The sequence below is a fragment of the Oryzias melastigma genome, linkage group LG16 (genome assembly GCF_002922805.2).
Source record: "Oryzias melastigma strain HK-1 linkage group LG16, ASM292280v2, whole genome shotgun sequence".
NCBI lineage: Eukaryota > Metazoa > Chordata > Actinopteri > Beloniformes > Adrianichthyidae > Oryzias > Oryzias melastigma.
Genome location: NC_050527.1, coordinates 25,905,723 through 25,925,536, shown reverse-complemented (window position 1 = coordinate 25,925,536; position 19,814 = coordinate 25,905,723). Strand labels below are relative to the sequence as shown.

General features: G+C 39.4%; 1 protein-coding gene across 1 annotated transcript; it reads left to right on the top strand.

The window, feature by feature from the left end:
- Positions 1 to 8,972: 8,972 nt before the first annotated feature.
- On the top strand, positions 8,973 to 12,855 carry LOC112136707. Its single transcript, XM_024258588.2, has 2 exons — positions 8,973 to 10,065; positions 11,035 to 12,855. Exon 2 carries the CDS (start codon positions 11,053 to 11,055, stop codon positions 12,208 to 12,210), a length of 1,158 nt encoding a protein of 385 aa, XP_024114356.1. The 5' UTR covers positions 8,973 to 10,065; positions 11,035 to 11,052; the 3' UTR covers positions 12,211 to 12,855.
- The last annotated feature ends 6,959 nt before the right edge of the window (positions 12,856 to 19,814 follow it).

Genomic DNA, 19,814 nt, shown 5'->3' with positions numbered 1-19,814 from the left:
CAACCAGGCACACCCACTGATGGAGTTAAGGAGAGGACTAGTTCTCGAGAGCAAGGACCGGACTCCGCACCACCAAGACCTGGACACCACCAGGCTCCGATGTAGATTGATCCCCTGCTAAATCCCCCGGCGTGGGGAGGAGACCGCCAGGCCCAGGAGACCGGCACCCAAGAGACTAGACCACCAGGCTGAGGTTCCCCGCCCCCCCGCCAGGGATGGGGTAGGGGACGGAAGGTCGAAGGTCCCACCTTCCTTGTGTGATGCGTGCGTGTTTGGTTGTTAGAGTGTATATTTGTGGTGTTAGAGGTGTGTGTACTAAAGGGGTGCAGTTAAAATTGGTGAGAAGGCCTTAACAGGGCATCTCCTGATTGCTCGCAGAGATGCCCCGTCACCCTCCCACCAGCGGCCCTACATGTCTATGGACATTACACCAGTTTTAAAATCGCTGCATTGGCTCCCTGTGCGTTTCAGGATGGATTTTACAATTGTTTTAATGGTTTATAAATGTTTTTATGGTCGTGGGCCTTCTTATTTAAGTGATCTAAATGATTAGATTTAGTTTTAGATTTTCTTAGCCGTACAAAGACCGTTGTGGTAAATTATGCCTGTTTGCACACCTCATGCAGTACTATGGAAGAGGATTAGGGCCACCGAAGTAAAAAAGAATAAGCCCATATAAAATTCTGACTTTAAACTCAGAATTTTGACTTTAATCTCAGAATTCTGACGTTTTTCACAGAATGGGTCAGGGGAAAAAAAGTCAGAATTCTGAGATTAAAGTCAAAATTCTTACGTTTTTCACAGAATTTTGACTTTAAATTCAGAATTCTGACTTTTTTTCCCCTGACTTTTTTTTTTTTTTACATGTAAATAGACACTTTCATTATAATTATTGAGTCACTTTTATTACATGTGTTAGTTCTGCCTATTTTAATAATGTTGGCAACTCCCCTTTTTGCCCATATAGTAAAAAATGAATTAAAAATGGTTAAAAGAAATTTCATGAAAAATCATTATTTATAAAACACATTTTTACTAATACATTTTCCATTGAAACAATGTATTTAACAAGAATATGGTCTCTAATAACTATTAAATAAACAAACGTAAATGGTTTTCATTTTATAAAACAAGCTGGTTGCTTAATAGTGATAGCAAACATTAGCTTTTCTTTTTCTTTTTTTTTTTTAAACCAGAACCAAATGAAAACTCCAGGAATAAAAATGAAATGAATGATCAAAATTAAGCATTAAATTTCCATATTTTGGTGGAAATTCTGTATAGATTGAATATGCTGTATATCAGGTGAACATCTGTAATGTTATGTATAAAAACATAAACGATTAACAGCTATTTAACCATGGTTTATTTCAAATCCCTTTTTATCAGGCATAACATTATCTTGAACCAACAGGCTGTGCTTACTGCCAAAAAACACCACTAATGAAATACTAGTTTTTGTTAAATACTTCTTAAGTCAATTTCTCAGAGGAAGAAAGAGACTGTATATATTTTAATGAATTTGATAATACTCTGGTCTTCTAGCACTTCTCAAGCCATTTGGGTGCAGGTGTGTTGCAAGAGCTCAAAATTATCTGACAGGATTTAAATGTATGTCTGCATTCACAATGTGTTAAGAGTGATAAATCAAACCCTGCTTGGGTAGTAAAAAAAAAAAATTAGAAAAACAAAATATAACAAACCTTTTTTTTTTTTTTTTTAAAAAAAGGAAAAACATCTAGGTAATTACAAATCTTTAGTCTAAGTCAATGCCATGACCTCATTTGAAAACATATCTGATGCAGATGTAACGGGGTGAAAAATGTTCTTATTTTTTGAAAGTTTTTAATTCAGAGGGCTCTTGAACACACCACCTAATTGGACAGGATTGAGGGCAGGTGTGCCTAATCAGAGACCCTTTTTAAAAGAACCAGACGGCGGCCAGCCAGAAACAGAGAAAAAAGGGATAAGACAGGGCCCAAGGTGGTGTGGTGTGGTGTGGTGTGGTGTGGTGTGGTGACGCCGCCACCGCCACCACCAGGGCCTGGGAAACGGGCGCGGCGGGACAGAGAAGAAAGAAAAAAAAAAAGAAAATCCATTCAGGAAGGACAGGGAAGGGGTACTTAGCTCAAAGAGGGGTGGGTCGCAACCACACCCCTCTGCCGCTCCAGCTGACTCTAATGTCACGCGAGTGGTCGGTTCCAACTCTTTTTAAGAGATCAGATGCCATTTAGGAGTCAGGACAACCAGGTTCAACCAATTCAGGGGGATGGAAGTTTATTTTGTCCACAGGATTTAAAAAAATATATATAAAAAGGAGAAAAGTCAATAAAAAGCATTCAGGCACTAGTGGTCCACTCCAACATCCTGGTCCAAGGAGCACGCAGTCCAAACCCAGTCTAAAACACATAAAACCAAGATAAAAGTCAATTAAAACCAAAAGCATGCAATAAAATAATCTAAAATGGGTTCGGAAACGTCTCCTCGGATAGTTAAAGAGGGGAGACAGAGAGGGTACTTAGCTCAGAGAGGGGTGGGTCGCAACCACACCCCTCTGCTGCTGGTCTTCTGCACGCCCCTCTCCACCTCGCTGCCCGCTGCTCCCTGGGAAGGCTCTTTATTGCTGCAGTCCTCCACCGCCAGCACCTGAATCCCCACTGTAGGCCGGATTCTTCACAAGGGATCCACGGGCACACACACACCACAGCTGGCACTTGAAGACCCAGCTGCCTGTGGCTCCAGCGGATGGGGTGACCCCCCCCAGGGTTAACAGAGGCAGCTCCCCTCTGTCCTCCGTGTCCGTCCTGTGCCTGGCGTCCTTCCTCCTCTCTGGCTCTGCTGCTAGTTCTTTTAAAACGTCCAACATTGAGAGCCACCTTGTCCCACACCTGTTGCTCATTAGTTCGTTGGTGGGGCATTCACTGGACCTCAGAGTCAGTTTGAGCAGAGCCACAAAATTAAAAAGCACAAGTAATATACATATAAAAATTAAAAATCCACCCTGTGACACAAACATGTAAATATATTTGGATTGACCACAGCCTACAGTTCTTTCACACAACTTGAAACTATGGAAAGGGTTCAACACATATCGGCTACAATTTCACATATATTGTAGAAAATTATATCTGCAGTGATTAAGCATGGCAAATTTCTTGCTAGTGTTGAAGTATCAAGTGTCATAACATCAATGAAATAAGATTAACATCAACAAAACATGTTACTTTGAGGATTTGTGTCATGTGATCTGAAAAAGTTTGATCTGGCAAATGTGTCTTGAATTCAAAGCAAAACTTTACCTGTGATAATCATAATCGGTAGGTCTTTAAACGATGGCCATCACCTAGATATTGCTTTCAAGAACTGAATTAAACTGGAAAGTTCTCATAGCTGTCAGCCATCTGGAATATCTTTCCACATCTGTGCTTTGTTTGCCTTCTTGTGAACTCTGTCATTTCTTGAAACTCTACAAAGATGCTATCTGTTATTACAGGATCTGATCCAGTACAGAAACGCAAAAGTTTCTGATGAATCGTTTTAGATAACTTTAGATAACTTCCTGCTTCTTTGACATACCTTGTTGGGGTTGGGCTGCAGATCATAGGACAACTTGGTCAGTGCCTCTGGTGTGAGAGAGAGGTGTTGAAGAGTTATCTCCCTCCAGCAGTCAATAACAAACATTGGCTTTTGGACAAGCTCTTTGTGTGCTGTCTCATTTGGTATTGTTGGAAAAGTCTCAGCTGTGATTCGTCTTCTGCAACCATAGCTGTCCAGAACTTCCACAAGGTCATCCCAGTCAACTGCAGAGATGTCATCTATTGTTTGCATCAAAACTTCACGTTCTTGATTGCTCACAAACTGCAGAAAATGAGACTTAAGATCTGTGTAAACCCCATTGAAAAGCACTTGTTCAATGAAAGGAAGAGCGAGTTTGTTGGGGAAATACTGACAATCAAGGTAACCTTTCAAAAGAACTCTGGTAACTGCTTTCCATGTTTCAGCAGTAAAATCACGTCAAATGAACGGCACTTTAACTGTTGTACCTAAAGTCCAACGTTTGTAAAACTCATGCCAAAAGCAGCTCAGAGCATCTCTAAGTACTCCAGATCCACTTCTTGCTTCCTCTGTGTTGTCTGGAAGTCTGCGTTTCACAAACAGTTCTTTGTTTAAAATGTCAGCATCAGAGAAAGCAGCAATCAAATCATGCAAGGTGTTGCCGTGATGTATTGTGACTGTTACTAAATCTTCCTTTGAGGAAAAAGAAAATCCTCATAGATCAGTGTGTCATTTTGGTCTTCCTCCTCATTGTAGACAGGACCAAATGTGATCTCAGAATCACAGAAATGTCCAGAGCACGATGGACACCCAGCTCAACCCCAGACTCTCCATCATCTGCTCGATGGACTTCATTATCACTGTGTGCTTCGGTAATATTTACTTCGGGGGGTTCTCTGACTTGATGAGCAGCTTTGGCCTTTGTAGAAATGTAAAAACGTAACATCGTAAGCCTTGATGCCTCGTACATATTCCTAATAGACAGGCCAGTCTCATCATTAAGGCAATTCTGTTTGAAGTCCCAAACCTCAAACTCAAAGGATCAGAGTGATCCTTTAGAAGAGATTTCATCAGGAAAAAAAAGTTTTCTTCCTTCTTGAGAAGATACAGAATAACAAGAGCTGCGTGTTCTAGTGTTAAGCATAATGAAAGCAGATGACTCTTTAACAGGGCACCGTCAAAGGCGCAGTACTTGTTAGCAAATAAGGTAATAAAAAGATAGAAAGCGTCACGTGACAACAAGGTTGTAACCGTGTAAAAAAATATCGCTGTATATCACACAGTTACGAAACACGACGATGTTTTTTCTGAGACATGTCAGGAGTATTTTCTGAAAGCTATGACAAAAATGAGATGATCATGTAGTTAGTTATTCATATAAACGGCCTCGATGGGCGTGCTAAACGTATGATTCTGAAGGTAAAACATGTGCATAACGCAGATTAATAAAATAGCCTAAAATGAAACACAGTAAAACTGTGGATACGTTTGTCATTAACACATATTCAACCTGACAAATTAACAGCATTCTGCACATTTCAATAAAATGACTTCAAACACGTCCAAATGCCCGATAGATGCTACAAAAGCTAGCATAGCCCGCCGCCCTTTTATTTTCAAGCTCCATATTAACAAGCTTTTTTAAAACTCACCTTCTCTTGTTTCATGAGCGAAATGATCTCCTCCGGTGAGCCTCGAGCACGCAAAAAGTCACTTACAGACGTCATTTTTGTTGGTTTTGCTGCTGCAGGTGAGTTCCGAATCATACAGTACAAAATGAAGTGGCTCACATCTTCCCGTAGTTCAGAATTCTGAGTTTTTTTCCCCAGAATTCTTAGTTTAAAGTCAGAATTCTGAGAAAAAAAATTCAGAATTCTGCTTTTGTATGAATTCTGAGATTAAAATCAGAATTCTGACTTTTTTCTCAGAATTCTGACTTTTTCCCCCCAGAATTTTGAGTTTAAAGTCAGAATTCTGACTTTTTTCTCAGAATTCTGACTTTGTGAGATTGTTCAGATTCTTCCAGCACGATGCTCTTCACCATCTACCGCAGCAGCTGTCTTAATGACGGACGCTTTCAGTGGTATTTCCTCTCTGTGACCCAGTTTGACAACTTGCTGTGCCGCATTAGTCCAAGGAGTGAAGAAATACAAATAGGGATAACATAACTGGATATTTTCTCTTTTCAGACCATTCTTGATAAACTCTAGAGATGGTCGTGGGTGAAAATCCCAGAATGTCAGAAGTTTCTTTATCAGCCTGTCTGGCACCAACCATGCCAGATTCATATCTCTTAAATCACCATTCTTCTCCAGTGTCATGCTTGGCTTAAGCTGTAGCAGATCATGTCGACCATGTCGGCATGTCTAAATGCACCGAGTTGCTGCCATGTGATTGGTTGATTAGAAATATGCATTAAACGAGGAGTTGGAAAAGTGTGTCTCATAAAGTGGCCAGTCAGTACTTTACCATTAAATGGAAATGGAGGACTTACAAGAAATATGTCTAGAATGTATGAATGTTTTTTCAAGGTTTTCATAATGCACCTCTCCTGAATGCACTCCTCTGAGCTGACTCGTCTGAGTTTGCATATTTTCCTCATACAAATGTGGGTTTTTTCCAGGCCCTCCATCTTTGTCCCACGGCTCAGAAACATGCTTCAATGGTTACTTGTTATCTCTAAATTGCCCCTGGGTATGAATGTGATTTAATCTGTGTGCCCCTACAACAGACAAGTCACCAGTTCAGAATGTGTCCTGTCTACAACACCTGAGCTTTTACTCGAGTATCTTACTGTTTTGGCTTTCTCACAGAAATCTGCCAATCCGGTTCCTTTGTACAGATTTTCCCACAGATGGTTTGTCATTTCAAAACTGCCTGTTATTCACTGATGATAAACTGTCAGTTTAGAGGAAACATGACTAGCTTTCAGTTTTAGATTTTTTATATTTTCTTTATGTTGAATTCCAAATATTTATTCTTATTTCTCCATACTAATTATTCAAATTAAATTATTTTGGAAATAATAAAAAAATGATACATTTGACTTTTATTCAGAAACAGAAGAGATGAAAACAGGATAATTATAAATATTTTTTTAATTAAACAATATACATTTAGAGACTTTTACTGAGTTTAAAATCTGCTTTTAGTTTAAGTTTAATGTTAGACTTTATTGGCCATGCAAAGACCTTAGTGGTAAAAAAAATTGGTTTTCACTCTCCATTAGATGGCATTTCAATATTTTATCCAAAAAGACCTTGTAAACTATAAAGAAGCAACTCTGTTATGGATAATCAATGTACCGACTTTATGAGTCTTTTGTTGAAGATATAGACAAAAGAATTCCACCAATCACAACACAGTTTATCACAACACAGGCAGGTGCGTAATCAGGTCATCGTTGTAAGTGAGAAATTGTTCTCAAACAACCAACTTGTATAAATAAAGGTTATACACAGGCTATGTCCAATTCCTCCCCTACTTACCATATAGTGTGTTAACCCTTTTTGTAGTGCTGTTCAAATCTACATTTCTAAAATCCAATGTCCTACAAATTTCCCAGAAGTCTTTGGGATAAAGCAGTGTGCATCGATGTTCCCCGCATTGGCAAATATAGACCACAATGCTGTGCGTTTGAACATTTTTTGCGAATTAGAATTAGAAATATGTGTTAACAAGCAGCTGGACAGACGTGCCTCATAAAGTGGCTGAAAATGGAGAAATGGAGGACTTACAAGAAAGATGTCTAGAATTATGAAAGTATTTTTACAAGTATTACATGATTAGCTTATGCTGAGCCAGCAAAAGAAACGCAGTCAACCCAGTGTGCAAGTGGTTGCTGAATCTAACCTAAGGCAGAGCTTGGAACGGCCAACTGTCGCACTTTACGCTGTAATTCAACAGCAACTACACAAAATACTGAGATTACTGAGAAATGATTAAAACTCTTAGAATTCTGCAGACATTGCTTTTATTTCATTGACTAAAGGTATCTATTTTGTCATTTAAACACATACCTGGATAACAGGTGACGGACTGTCTTACTTTCCTCTCCTGGGCTGACTCCTGTTAGGTTTGCTCTCTAAATCTTCAAACTAGGAGCACTCTACACACTGTTAAAGTTAATTCAAAGTTTGCAAAAAGCACATTTAAACGCACATGTTTGTACTGTGTGGTTGCACAGTGGTTAGCGCTCTTGCCTAACAGTGAAAGAGTCCTGGTTCAATTCAATTTTATTTATATAGCCTGATATCACAAAAGAAATTGGGCTTCATACCGGTAATATTGCAAAAGCAGAAAGTGAGTCATAAAATACAAACAATAGCTGATTGCTAAACTAAAACCACTAAACTACATGCAAACTGGTTATCCCTGCCCCTAGACCCTTCTTCTCGGTAAAGAAAAACTCCTAAAAAATGTGATTCCGGGAGAAAAAAAAAACAAAGCTCAGGGATGTCCACATGAAGGAGAGTTTCTCTCCCAGGATGGATAGGCAATATGCCGGGACTGTAAAAGAATAATAAGCTTACCTACAAATACATGTTTGAATAATGTTCATCAAGATAGAATTGGAAAACAGATCGGGGCGAGGTCCACTGCCAAGACGAGCCAGAGGCGTGGTCCAAGGCCAAGAACAGGAGCACAGATGATCCACCTGGAATCTGAAATCACCACCACTCCAGAGGAGGGATAACGCATGAATTGCACTGCACCAAACAGCAGCATAGCGAACTACATAAAAAAAGGCAATGAAGCATAGAGGAGAAGTAAATGAGAATAAAGGACAGAACCCCTGCTGTCACCTTTATCTCAGGCGCCTTTTCCCCCCTGTAGCCGCCTGGTCTCGCCGATGATCCAGGCGAGGCACAAGTCCTCTCAAACGCAGCTCTTCACAGACACCCACATGCAGCCGCGGCTTCATGCTCAGGATCATGTTTGACAGGCGGGGAGCAAAGGGTTTGCCGCACGGTGAAAGAGGGTTATGCCGGTTTACGTCTCGGAGGTTGGGGAACTCTGATTTAATCGGAAATTAAAGTGTCGTGTTGTGAAGAGTCATGTGTTGACTAGACATAGTCAACACATGTTGACTATTTAGTACCGAAAATTGGCACCGATTATCAACTGAAACCAAAGAACCGCTTTGGCACCGGAACAGAAAGAAACTCAATCATCCAGACATTAAAAAAAGAAAAAAGATCTTCCAATATTATTTTCCCCCTAGTATTAATACAAAAGGGTGAGCCATCAAACTCCACAAAGACATAGAAACACAACGGAAGCAGCTATACAGACACAGCCCCCTGTACCAGGAAAATCTTTTAATAATATTTATTTTAATAATCTTTTCATAATGATCCTAAACCCAAACATGGAGACATGATTACCGATGTTCTCTTCACAATAAAAAAACAACCTTATTCCTCAACATTATATGTGTCCACTCTTCCATTAATTCTAAAAATGAGACATCCACAGACTGCTGGAGGTGGCTGCTCCCACACGCGGTGCGGTGTGAAAAACATTTTTCGACAGGCGGCGAGCAGGGAATTCACGCGCAGGGCACGCAAATTTGTTGTGAGAATCGCGTTCGGTGTAAAAGCACATTTAGGGTACGCTGCTAGTATGGAGTTACAGGAACCCAGTTTAGATGTAACATCCATGGATACGTTTTTCAGCATCACTTTGTTCAAATCCCAGACGGGATATTTCTGTTTTCCTCAAACATATGTGGGTTTTCTCATCACACTCCATCTTTGTCCCACGGTTAGAATCTCCAATGGTTAATTGGTGTCTAAATTGGCCCATGGTATGCATGTGATTTTCTTTTCTGCAGCAGACAGGTAACCAGTTCAGACAGTTTCCTGTCTACTACTACTCAGGTTTTACTAGAGTATCTTTTTGTTTTGGTTTTCTCACAGAATTCTGCCAAATCCGGTCTGTGACGGTTCCTTTCTACTGACTTTCCCACAGACGGTTTGTCATTTCGAAACTGTCTGTTCGACACTTGTGATAAGCTGACAGTTTAGAGGATATACAACGAGCTTTAAGTTTAGTTTTTTTTTATTTTTTCTTTATGTTAAATTCTAAATATTCATGTAAATGTCTTACTTCTCTGTACTAATTATTCAAAGTGAATACAGTAAAATCAATAAAGTAAATCAAATGATAAACATTTACCCAGTGAACATTTCAATGTGGGCCTATATGGTTGACCTTCGGGCTGAATGGTGGGCCCCAGGTGGGTTTGTCCGCGTGTTCCATGGTGGTTCCATCTTGTGTTTCAGAGAATGTAATGTGTCACATTACATAAAAGCATAACAGTTCTCATGCTAGGGGTGGAATGAATGAATCCTGAGGAGGATGTGGTTTGGTGACAAGCTTAAATACGAGCTCTCTGATGAAGCTGAACAGCAAAGCAGATCATTCTGAGCTGAGTTTGGTTCCTGAGGCCTTCTCTCTTTGCTAGAAAAATAGATAGTTTTCTAACCAAGCTAACATCAACACACGGTGAGTGTTCTTTCATTGTTTTCTGCAACAGAATTTAAACTGTCCTGTAACTTTTGCTACCTAAAGTATACATGCAATACTACATGTATACTTAGGATGTAAATGTAATTAGTGCATTATTATGATGGGATGTAAAATGTCACCAATGATCTGATCACTTGAGAAGTAATTGGGTAATCTGTTAAAAGGGTTATCGTGTTTCAATTCATCTTTTTTTTATTTTAGGTAAGAGATTAGGAAAGGTTTATCTTAATTTTTTGGGCATTTGAGTGACAAATGTGAGTGAAAAACAAATAAACTGAAAGGGCATTTATTTTTATTTATTTATTATTATTTGTTCTTAACCTGTGTTGAAGAGATTTTTACTCTTAAAACAGGCGGTTGAGTACCTTCAGACGCGAGAAGTACATTTGTAAAAAAGCATTTTATCTTAAGTTAAACTTCGTTTTACAGAATGTTTTCATATCCTATTCACGGGTATTTTTTATATTTATTGATTTATTATTACCTAAAAACTGTTCGTTTAAATAATCAGCGTTAAAAAGCAACAACTCATTGCATCATTTGTAGAAATTTGTTTGGCTAAATTGGAACTGTATAACATTGAAGCATTTGTCAAAAATCAAATAGTATGCATCATGATAAATTACACAGAAAAGAGTAAACATTGGAACATTTGGTAAAAGTTCTCTAATTTGTTACATTTTAAGTTATTTTTTATTTATTTAATTAAAGCTAATATTTTTAAATGTAAAAAATTACATAACTTCTGTTCATTGATCCAACATTTCACTTTTTACAGTGTTTAGCCTGTCTATAAGTGTATTTATATGGGAGGAAACATCTGGAAAGGAACTGAGTTGATAAAGGAAGAACTTTTATTCTCACTGCTGATGTTAAAGATGCTTTAATATCTCTGTACAAATGAAACTGGAGGTTTTCCTTAAAATTTTGTTTTTTTCTTTTTAGTGAAAAAGATCTACAAAGATGGCTGAGCTGACCAAGTTTGTATCAGATGCTAAGAATGTGGCGGGGAAGGTACTAGACGTATATCAGAAAGGATCCAACATTGTAACCCTCTTCAAACAGGAGTTTTCGCCTATTTTCTCTGCCGTTGGCCCACTTTCCGAACTGTCTCTGAACAAAACGGAGGACCCAGAGGTTGGTGCCGTAAGGGATCAGTTTGGGAAGCTCTTTAAGAATTTGGATGTGGTCTCAGATGACATCAACCGTATCCATGAGATGTTCAACAAGAGCATGGCAGATCTTGAGTATTCCTCACTTGAAAATAGCATCAGAATGCAGTACAGAATGTACTTGGAGATTCTCGATGCAAAACCTGAGTTCAGAGAAGTCAAGAGAGATCAGTTCCTCAAGCACTATTCCAACAGTAATAAAGAGAAAAACATCGAGCGCCTCTACAGCGCTGTAGTTGAAAGTTACTCTCCCAAGCCTTTGCTTCAGATCATCCTCGACAATGAGGACAGAAACCGACAATCAGTTGAAGCGTTTTGTGCCCGGCTGTTAAATCTGTTCTGCATTGGGATCATTGCGGTTGTGGGTCACGCTGTTATGAGTGAAAATAATAATGAGAAAAGGCTTCAGAAAGACTGGGGAGAGAAGATGGCCACTATCCAGGAGAAGATGAACGCTGCCGTTGAGGAATGCATCACTAGCTTTCCAAGTAAAGCTAAGACTGATTGTGAAAAACTGATGAGGCAGGTGAAGGACTCAAACTCAGAGCAGCTAGCTGCCTCCCTCATAGAGATGCTGAAGAAGAAGTACGACTGGGTGAGCTGGTCTGTTCGTGTTTACCGCAATAGGAGGATCCATAAGACAGCTGACAGTCTCAAAGGAAAGAGCTCCTTCCAGGTGACTGGGTCTGATGAGAAAATGAACATCAGGGTGTCTTACAGCTATTCTCCCAAGTCGTTGGACAAGAACCTCATCCAGCAGCTTATCCTGAAACACAAACAACCCAAAGCAGAGGAGGTAGAGAATGATCTCTCAGAAAAACTACAAGGAGACTGCATGATTCATGCACTCCAAAACTATAAATATTTGGCCTGTTCCTGGAGCTTCACAGACGACTGTCACTTCTGGGCGAAGCACGAAGATCTTCATGTCTGCGTTCATTCTGCTTAAAGCTTAAAAACAAAAGTGAAGGATAAGTCTAACACTTGTTGTTTGATTTATCTTATCAAAAGAATCCTCACATTTTATATAAACATCAGTTCCATTCTTTAAAATGAGACTAACAGAAATGCAAAAACATGCCCTGCTGTGTCTCGAAATCTAACACATTCCTACAGGTGACGTGTCACGACAAACTCTGGCATTAAGGGACATATTTTCTGTAAAGGTGGAGGTTATTTCCTTACAGTGTCGTGTTGTGAAGAGAGCAGGTTCTGGGGCAAAAACTAAGATAAAAGCCAAAGATAAACGTGTCCTTTAACCTGAAGCTTTACAAATGGTTTTGTTTCTATTTGCTTTTTCACTGAACTGTCACTTTAGTCTTTATTGGTTTATGGGTCTGTTTGCTTTAAGCAAATTATTTGTTATTAATCAAATGTCATCATTTTGTCGCAAAAACAAAATCTATGAATCATGTGATTTTTTTTGTTAGTGGGTTTGGGTTATTTTGTCTAGATTATGTTTTCATGGAGGAACTGAAAGTTATCTTCCAAATAAACACTAAACTGGATTTGTTTGAATGTAAGTTTATGTTTTATTAAAAACAAAGCCCCTGTTCCTGATTGTTACTGAAAATGATTTAAATAAAAAGGTTCTGGGTTATATTGGTTCTGTTTCTTGGTTTGTCGTTTTCTGCTAAAGACACAAATACAGTGACTCTGCAAACATTTCTCAAATGTTTCTAGAACAAGATACTGATTTAAAGATTTTCATGGTTCTTTGGTTTTTAGAAGCTCTTTAGTGTAGAGAGAGAAATTTAGACAAAAATATAATGAGATGCAATTTTTAATTTTTTTAAATAAATGGGGAAAAAACTCCAAGTTAATGTTGTTACTAAAGACATGAGTAAAAGAACTTCTCATAGGAGCACAGTATAGATTTCTTGCAGTCATGTGACCAACCGGTAAATTACAGTATGCTAAAATCTAACTCAGTGTCAGGCACCAAAAACTTTACATGAAAGACTGAGCATGACTATAAAAATATATTCACTTCTTATTTAAAAAAAAAAATGTAATGAAGAACTTTTTTTATGGATCTTAAAGTAAATAAGGATGCTAATCTAAAGATCCTAAAAAAAAGAAAACATACCAGAAAAAACGGGGTACTGGAGAAGGGAGTTTGTCCAATAGTTGAACCTCAAGAACAACAGTGCGGTTTCCATCCTGGTCGTGGAACAGTGGACCAGCTCTACACCCTCTTCAGGGTCCCGGAGGGTTCGTGGGAGTTCGCCCATCCAGTCCATTTATGTTGTGTGGATTTGGAGAAGGCGTTCGACCGCGTTCCCCGTGGTGTCCTGTGGAGGGTGCTCTGGGAGTGCGGGGTCTGGGGAGCCTTACGGCGGGGTCACACTGGACGCAGAAGCGCCCCGAAGCGGTGCGGAGCGGTGCGGAGCGGAGTGTGCCCGGAGTCCGCTCCGCTCTCCAGGTCACACCAGACGCAAATTTTTCCGCAGCGGTCGACAGGCGCTTCTGCTAGAGCTATTGCTTTTTTTTTTTTGCCATCATGGGTAATAAGTCAATAACCAAGACATCACCCCATGTTTCTGCTAAAAGGGGATGGTCTCTGCCCCTGTTGAGACAGACCCCGTCCCCCAACTCCTCTGTTTGTGCGCGCGTGTGCATGTCTGTCTGTTTTGTTGTGTGTCTGTGTGCACGCACGTGCTCCCACGTCTTTCCGTCGGTAAATTAATAAACTAAAAATATTACCTGATGTTTCTACCAAGAAGAACCGCTCCTGCCTCTCTCTTGTTCAAACGCAGCCCCATGCCCCGCTCCATTGGGGGGCCCCCGTCTGCCCTGCTTTTTTTCCTCCCAGAACCCTGCAGCCCAGCACACCCGCTCTGGAGATCTGTGGTGTCCGGGGTGGGGGCTCTAGCGCACGCGTGTCTGTGTGTTTTGATTGTATGCATATTTTCATCTCTACAGTCTGTTTAGACACAAAAACATGATCACATTTGTCAATCGCGGCGTTTCATTGTAAAATTATTTTTTTTTTATTTTGAAAATAAACCAGATTTTCTCATGTATTTTGATGCAACTTCCTGCCAGTATTGATGCAGAGCGCTTGCGGAAAAAATAGACCAGACGCCGAAACGTTCCACTGCACCGCGTGGACCCTCCGCGCCACTCAGCGCCTGGTCTGAACAACGCCATAGGTTAACATGGAAGCAGACTCCATTCCGCGGTGCTTCCGCGTCTGGTGTGACCCCGGCGTTACTCAGGGCTGTCCGGTCTCTGTACGACCGGAGCAGGAGCTTGGTCCGCATAGTTGGCAGTAAGTCAGACCTGTTCCTTGTGCATGTTGGACTCCGGCAGGACTCCCCTTTATCTACAGTTCTGTTCATAGTCTTTAACCTGTTTCTTTACCGTGGATATGACAATAAACCCTTTGATAAATCTTTTGAATCTTGAATCTTTGAATGGACAGGATTCTAGGTGCAGCTAGGGGCCGGAGGGGATCTGGTTTTGGTCACCACAGGATTTCGCCTCTGCTCTTTGTAGATGATGTTGTTCTGTTGGCTTCATCAGCAGTTCCTCCAGCAGTTGCAGCCGAGTGTGAAGCGACTGGGATGAGGGCCAGCACCGCTAAGTCAGAGGCCATAGCTCTCGACCGGAGAAAGGTAGATTGCCCTCTCCGTGTGGATGGAGTGCTCCTGCCTTAGGTGGAAGAGTTTAAATTTATGCTTTTTATGGTCTCTGATAAGTCAGTAGACAGAAAGGACAGACAGAGGGTGAAGGAAACAGTTTGAACAACATAAGGGACATCTTGGGGTGTCACAGTTGCAGCAGGACAGCAATTGTCAAACTTATTGTGGCAAGTGGAGTCCCACTTAAGTCAAATGATTCTATCTGTGCATACCAGCTGCTCATCTGCAGAGGTGTATTTAAGTTTCCCTCTGGCAGGTATAGTTAACTGTCAGCCTTAATCTTGGCTGGACTGGCTGAGCGCAGCCTCAGGCTGCTCAGTGCGGTGGCCATGCTTTTTCAGCTGGGTTTGGCTGCAACGCCACTCAGCACAGGGTTTCGGTTTTTCTAAGGGAAGCATCAGACGCGCCTCAGTAAATCGTTAGAATGCCCTGAGTGAAGCCTCAGATGCCTCAGGCTGCGTTTTGAACCTGAATATTGACTGCGACTGCTGTCAGTCATCCTCCCAGGTTGTGAGCAGCCACTATCTTGGGTGGTGCCTGGAACCATTTTTTGGTGCCACTCAAGGGTCGTCACTCTTCGGGCCTTGCTGCTGCCGTTCCTGTTTGTGGCATTTCTGTATTTTAGCATTGACCTTGTAAATATTTGTCCATTAATAAAGATTTGTATTTTTATGTTTGATTTGTCTCAGTCTTCTGGGTCAGAGAGTCCTGCATTGTTTGGTTTTTCAGTTTTCTGGTGGCTTGGGGAAACCATAATGCCACATTATGATGTTTCATTATTTAGTATTAAAGCAATTGTTCATAACCTAAGAAGGAAGCCCCTCCTTAGTTGTTGGTTGAGGCCAGTAGCCAGTGTGTCACTGTCTGAACAAATATTTTAGAGTTTTTTTTATCAGATCATTTGGTTCACAGAGCAGCCAGTCAGTCAATCCGTCCACTCAGACTGATGGTAGCATTAACAGCAACTGTTATCTATGTGTTTTTGGTCATATGAGACAGAGTTATTCATAGAAGGAGCCAGAGCATACACCCACAGTGACATTTACAATTTCAACTTACCTAAGTTAAAGTACTGACCTGTTAGATAGACTTAAAATATTCCTGTTCTTGAGTAACTAAAATATAACATATATTTTTCCGGAGATGCCATTACTCCCCAAAATGAACAATGGCCCCACCAGCTCAACTCATCCGGAGCTGGATCCACAAGACAGCATGGTCTGAAAGATTAAAGCTGGCCTGACTGTGCCTTTAGATCTGCATGGTGATGGCGCCCTCTGTTGGAAGAGCATTTTCTGTGGAGTTTCTCTTCGTCTCTGGGGTAAATCTTGACAGGCATTTTAAATTTGACAAGCAGGTCAGTGCAGTAGTCCAGTCTAGTTTTTATCACTTGAGGCTAATCAGTAAATCAAGCCTTATCTTCCTCCTCATGCTTTGGAACAAGTGATCCATGCATTCATCTTTTCCAGACTGGACTACTGCAACTCCTTGTACACTGGCATCGACCAGTTTCTGCTCCGCTGTCTCCAGCTGGTCCAAAATTCAGCTGCCCGCCTGTTAACGGGGACCAGACGGTGTAAGCACATCACCCCAATTTTACGCTCTGTTTACTGGCTGCCTGTGTCTTTTAGGATGGTTTTCAAGATTTTACTTTTGGTTTTTAAATGTCTGCATGGTCTGGCCCCTCTATATCTTTCAGAACTTTTACATTTTTATTGTCCACGCCAAGCCTTAAGATCTGAAGATCAAATGTTGTTAATGGACTCGGCTTGTGACTTGGGGAGAAAGAGCCTTTTCAGTTGCTGGTCCCAAGCTTTGGAATGAGCTCCCCCGTTCTGTGAGATCTGCCAGTTCTGTCAGATTTTAAGTCACTTTTAAAAACGTATCTTCCTAACAAGGCTTTGAACTCCAGTGAGCAGATGTAGTGGGTCAGCTTGTTTTGTTGTATCTTATTTCTTCAATGCTTTTATTGTTTTATTGCTTTTACTGTTTCTCGTTATTGTTTATTGATTTCATTTCTCTGTTCAGCACTTTGGCTGCGTCTGCTTTTATAAGTGCTTTACAAATAATAAATTGATTGAAAAAAAATCACACGTTCAACCTCAAACCACAGAGCAGTGAAGCTCTGGCTTCAGCTCCTTCACATGCTTGCAGTAGATCTTTGTCGGTGCACGCACAGCTCTTTAGCATTCCAATAACAAGGATTGATGGGATACCGCAGGCAGAGCCTTTCGTGCAGGAGAAGAGCCTTCAGGATCAATAGCTGTTACCTCGCTGAAGCCCACACAACCACTAATGAATCCAGTGGCTTAAGTGCAGGAAACGATGGAGGGAAACTAAGAAATGCATCAAAATGAGGTCAAAACTGATTAGAAAGTGATTAATTTTATTTTAGAATTCAAATTCAACATAGGAAATAACTGGGTTTGAAAGGCTTAACGATTTTTCTTTTTTTTTTAGAGTGAAGATTTCACATTTTACATAATTAGATTCCCATTTCCTCCTAAGCTATTCTGAATATATTCTAAGAAACAATGTATAAAAAAGAGGACATTTTTATTATTTGTTTTCCATAATATTTGCATAAAAATGTTTTTTTGTAGTTTGAAACATTTGATACCTAAAAGAAGTCACACCGTTTTCTTGTGATGCTGAACATGTAGCTCACATTTGGAACACTCATCTTTCCATTTATTTTATTTGTTTTTCAGAAGACTATTAAACACCTATAATGTAGAAACACTACTCACAATAAGTTAGAGATATTCTGTAAAGGGAGGTGTTTGTACTCAGGTGATGGACACACCTCAACTTGTGTTTTCCAACAGAATGGTCTCTGGATTTGGACACAGTTTATGCGAAGTAAAACAAAAGTAAAAGTAAACAAGAAAAATGAATATATATATATATATATAAATCAATAAAAAATGAGATCCATATAAATACATCTGCATACACTTTCGTAATTCTAGCTCTTATGCATACAGAACATGACACATTGAAACCATTCAAAATTAAATTTGTCAAAAGGAGTTTAATTATTTGCTTTAATTAATTGCTTGATAGGGAATGGAAGGAAGAAAACTCATAAAATCACACCCATTATCTGGTTCTTAACTTTGGATCATTTATTTACTTTACCAACACAAATACAGGTCATAAATAAATAAAATGATAAAGATTAAGTACATATTAATTAGGTAAGCAGATATTCCATTATTTCAGAAATCAACATATCCAGAACAAGTATCAAAAATAAATGTTTGTCGTCAGAAATAAGTGTTTGAGAAATTATTATTCCAAATAGATAAAGATAGTAATCTATTATTTAAAAATCGCTTATCAGGAAATAAAGCGATCATTAATATGATTTAAAAAGACATTTGCTATAATCATCTTTGATCATCGTTTTTTTCTTTTTTCATTATTATTATTTGGTCAGAATCAATGTTCCTGTCTCAGCTGAACCAGGTTACAGATAGAGTTATGATGTCAAATGAAAAGGTCTGTATTCTGTCGGTGGATTTTAGAACAAATAATAATATAACAATGTCCCTAACTAATTGCGAGTACCATAATTGGAAATAAAATCAGGGACTAAGGAGTTTAAACCTTTGCCAGTAAGCATTAGGCTTTTACAAAATGAGGTAAGTTTAGGTTTACTTTCAGAAAATTAGTGAGGTAAATATAAAAAAAATAATTACTATTTAATAAAAAAAAATATTCCACCTGACAACATTTTTCTCATTGTAGAGGTTTAGATCATATAGTATAGTAAGCTGTGTTTTGCTTATATATCAATATGGCTTCTGATGCGTCATACAGTATCTTTGGTCTGTGCTTCACAAAAACACTGCATGAAATCTGACAGGGTTGAGTTATGATTCAGAAGCTAAAGAGCTGCCGATCCACAGAAATAAGGAGTGACGAGCATCAGGACTGCTCCTCCTCAGAACAAAATAACTGATTCCATAAGTACTTTGCTCAGCATAGCCAATCGTTATTCATAGACTCTCAAATAGCAGAAAATGCTGACTTCTGTAATAACTTTCATTAAATTAGCTGGGGTATTTGTTGCTGATACACCTGCTTGCCAAAAGCGCTGTAATAAATTACATTTGTACAACGGTCATCAGATTCCACGTCTTCGTACATCCAGTTGTGCCAATAATTACGCTTAAAAAAACTGATGTGGGAACCAGTATCTTAAACTTTGCGTGATGGTAAAAGGGTCAGACTAATACATAAAATCAGAAGCTAGTCATAGAATCAAATGTAAGTAAGTATTAAATGAAATCAATACTGGAAATGGCAGCACCCCACCCCCCCAACTATTCTTTACTTTTTACAGAATATATGAATGCTAACACAAAAAATGTTTTTCCACTCATAGTTAGAAGATGGATCAAGCAATTTACTGTCAAAAAATCTGTTTACCCTTTTTGAATCATAGTGACAAGAGAAATTTCCCAAATGACCCTGTTCAAAAGTTGATGATTTTGTTCTGAAAACATGCACACAAGCTGGTACTAAAGGGTTTGAATGACAGCTTGCGCAGTGATATCGAATGTTTGGTCTGTGTGACCGGAACTTCTTTTTTAGGTGTGCGTTATTACTGTGCATTATCACTTTTTAATCCACACCCAGCAGCCAATCAGAATCGAGTATTCACCCAGACCGTGGTATAATTGTGATTAATCACATTTACTCACAATTAATTTTTTTTCCAGGTTTGTGATTAATTAGTTACATTTTTTAACCAATTCGGGGATCTAAAAACAACACAATAATGAGAAAAGAAAATATTTTGTATTGATTTAGTTTCCAAAAGCAAAAAAAAAAATTAGTTACTTTTGTCCATAAGTAAAAAACATCTATTTAAAAAGGAAAAACACTTGAAAGCAGG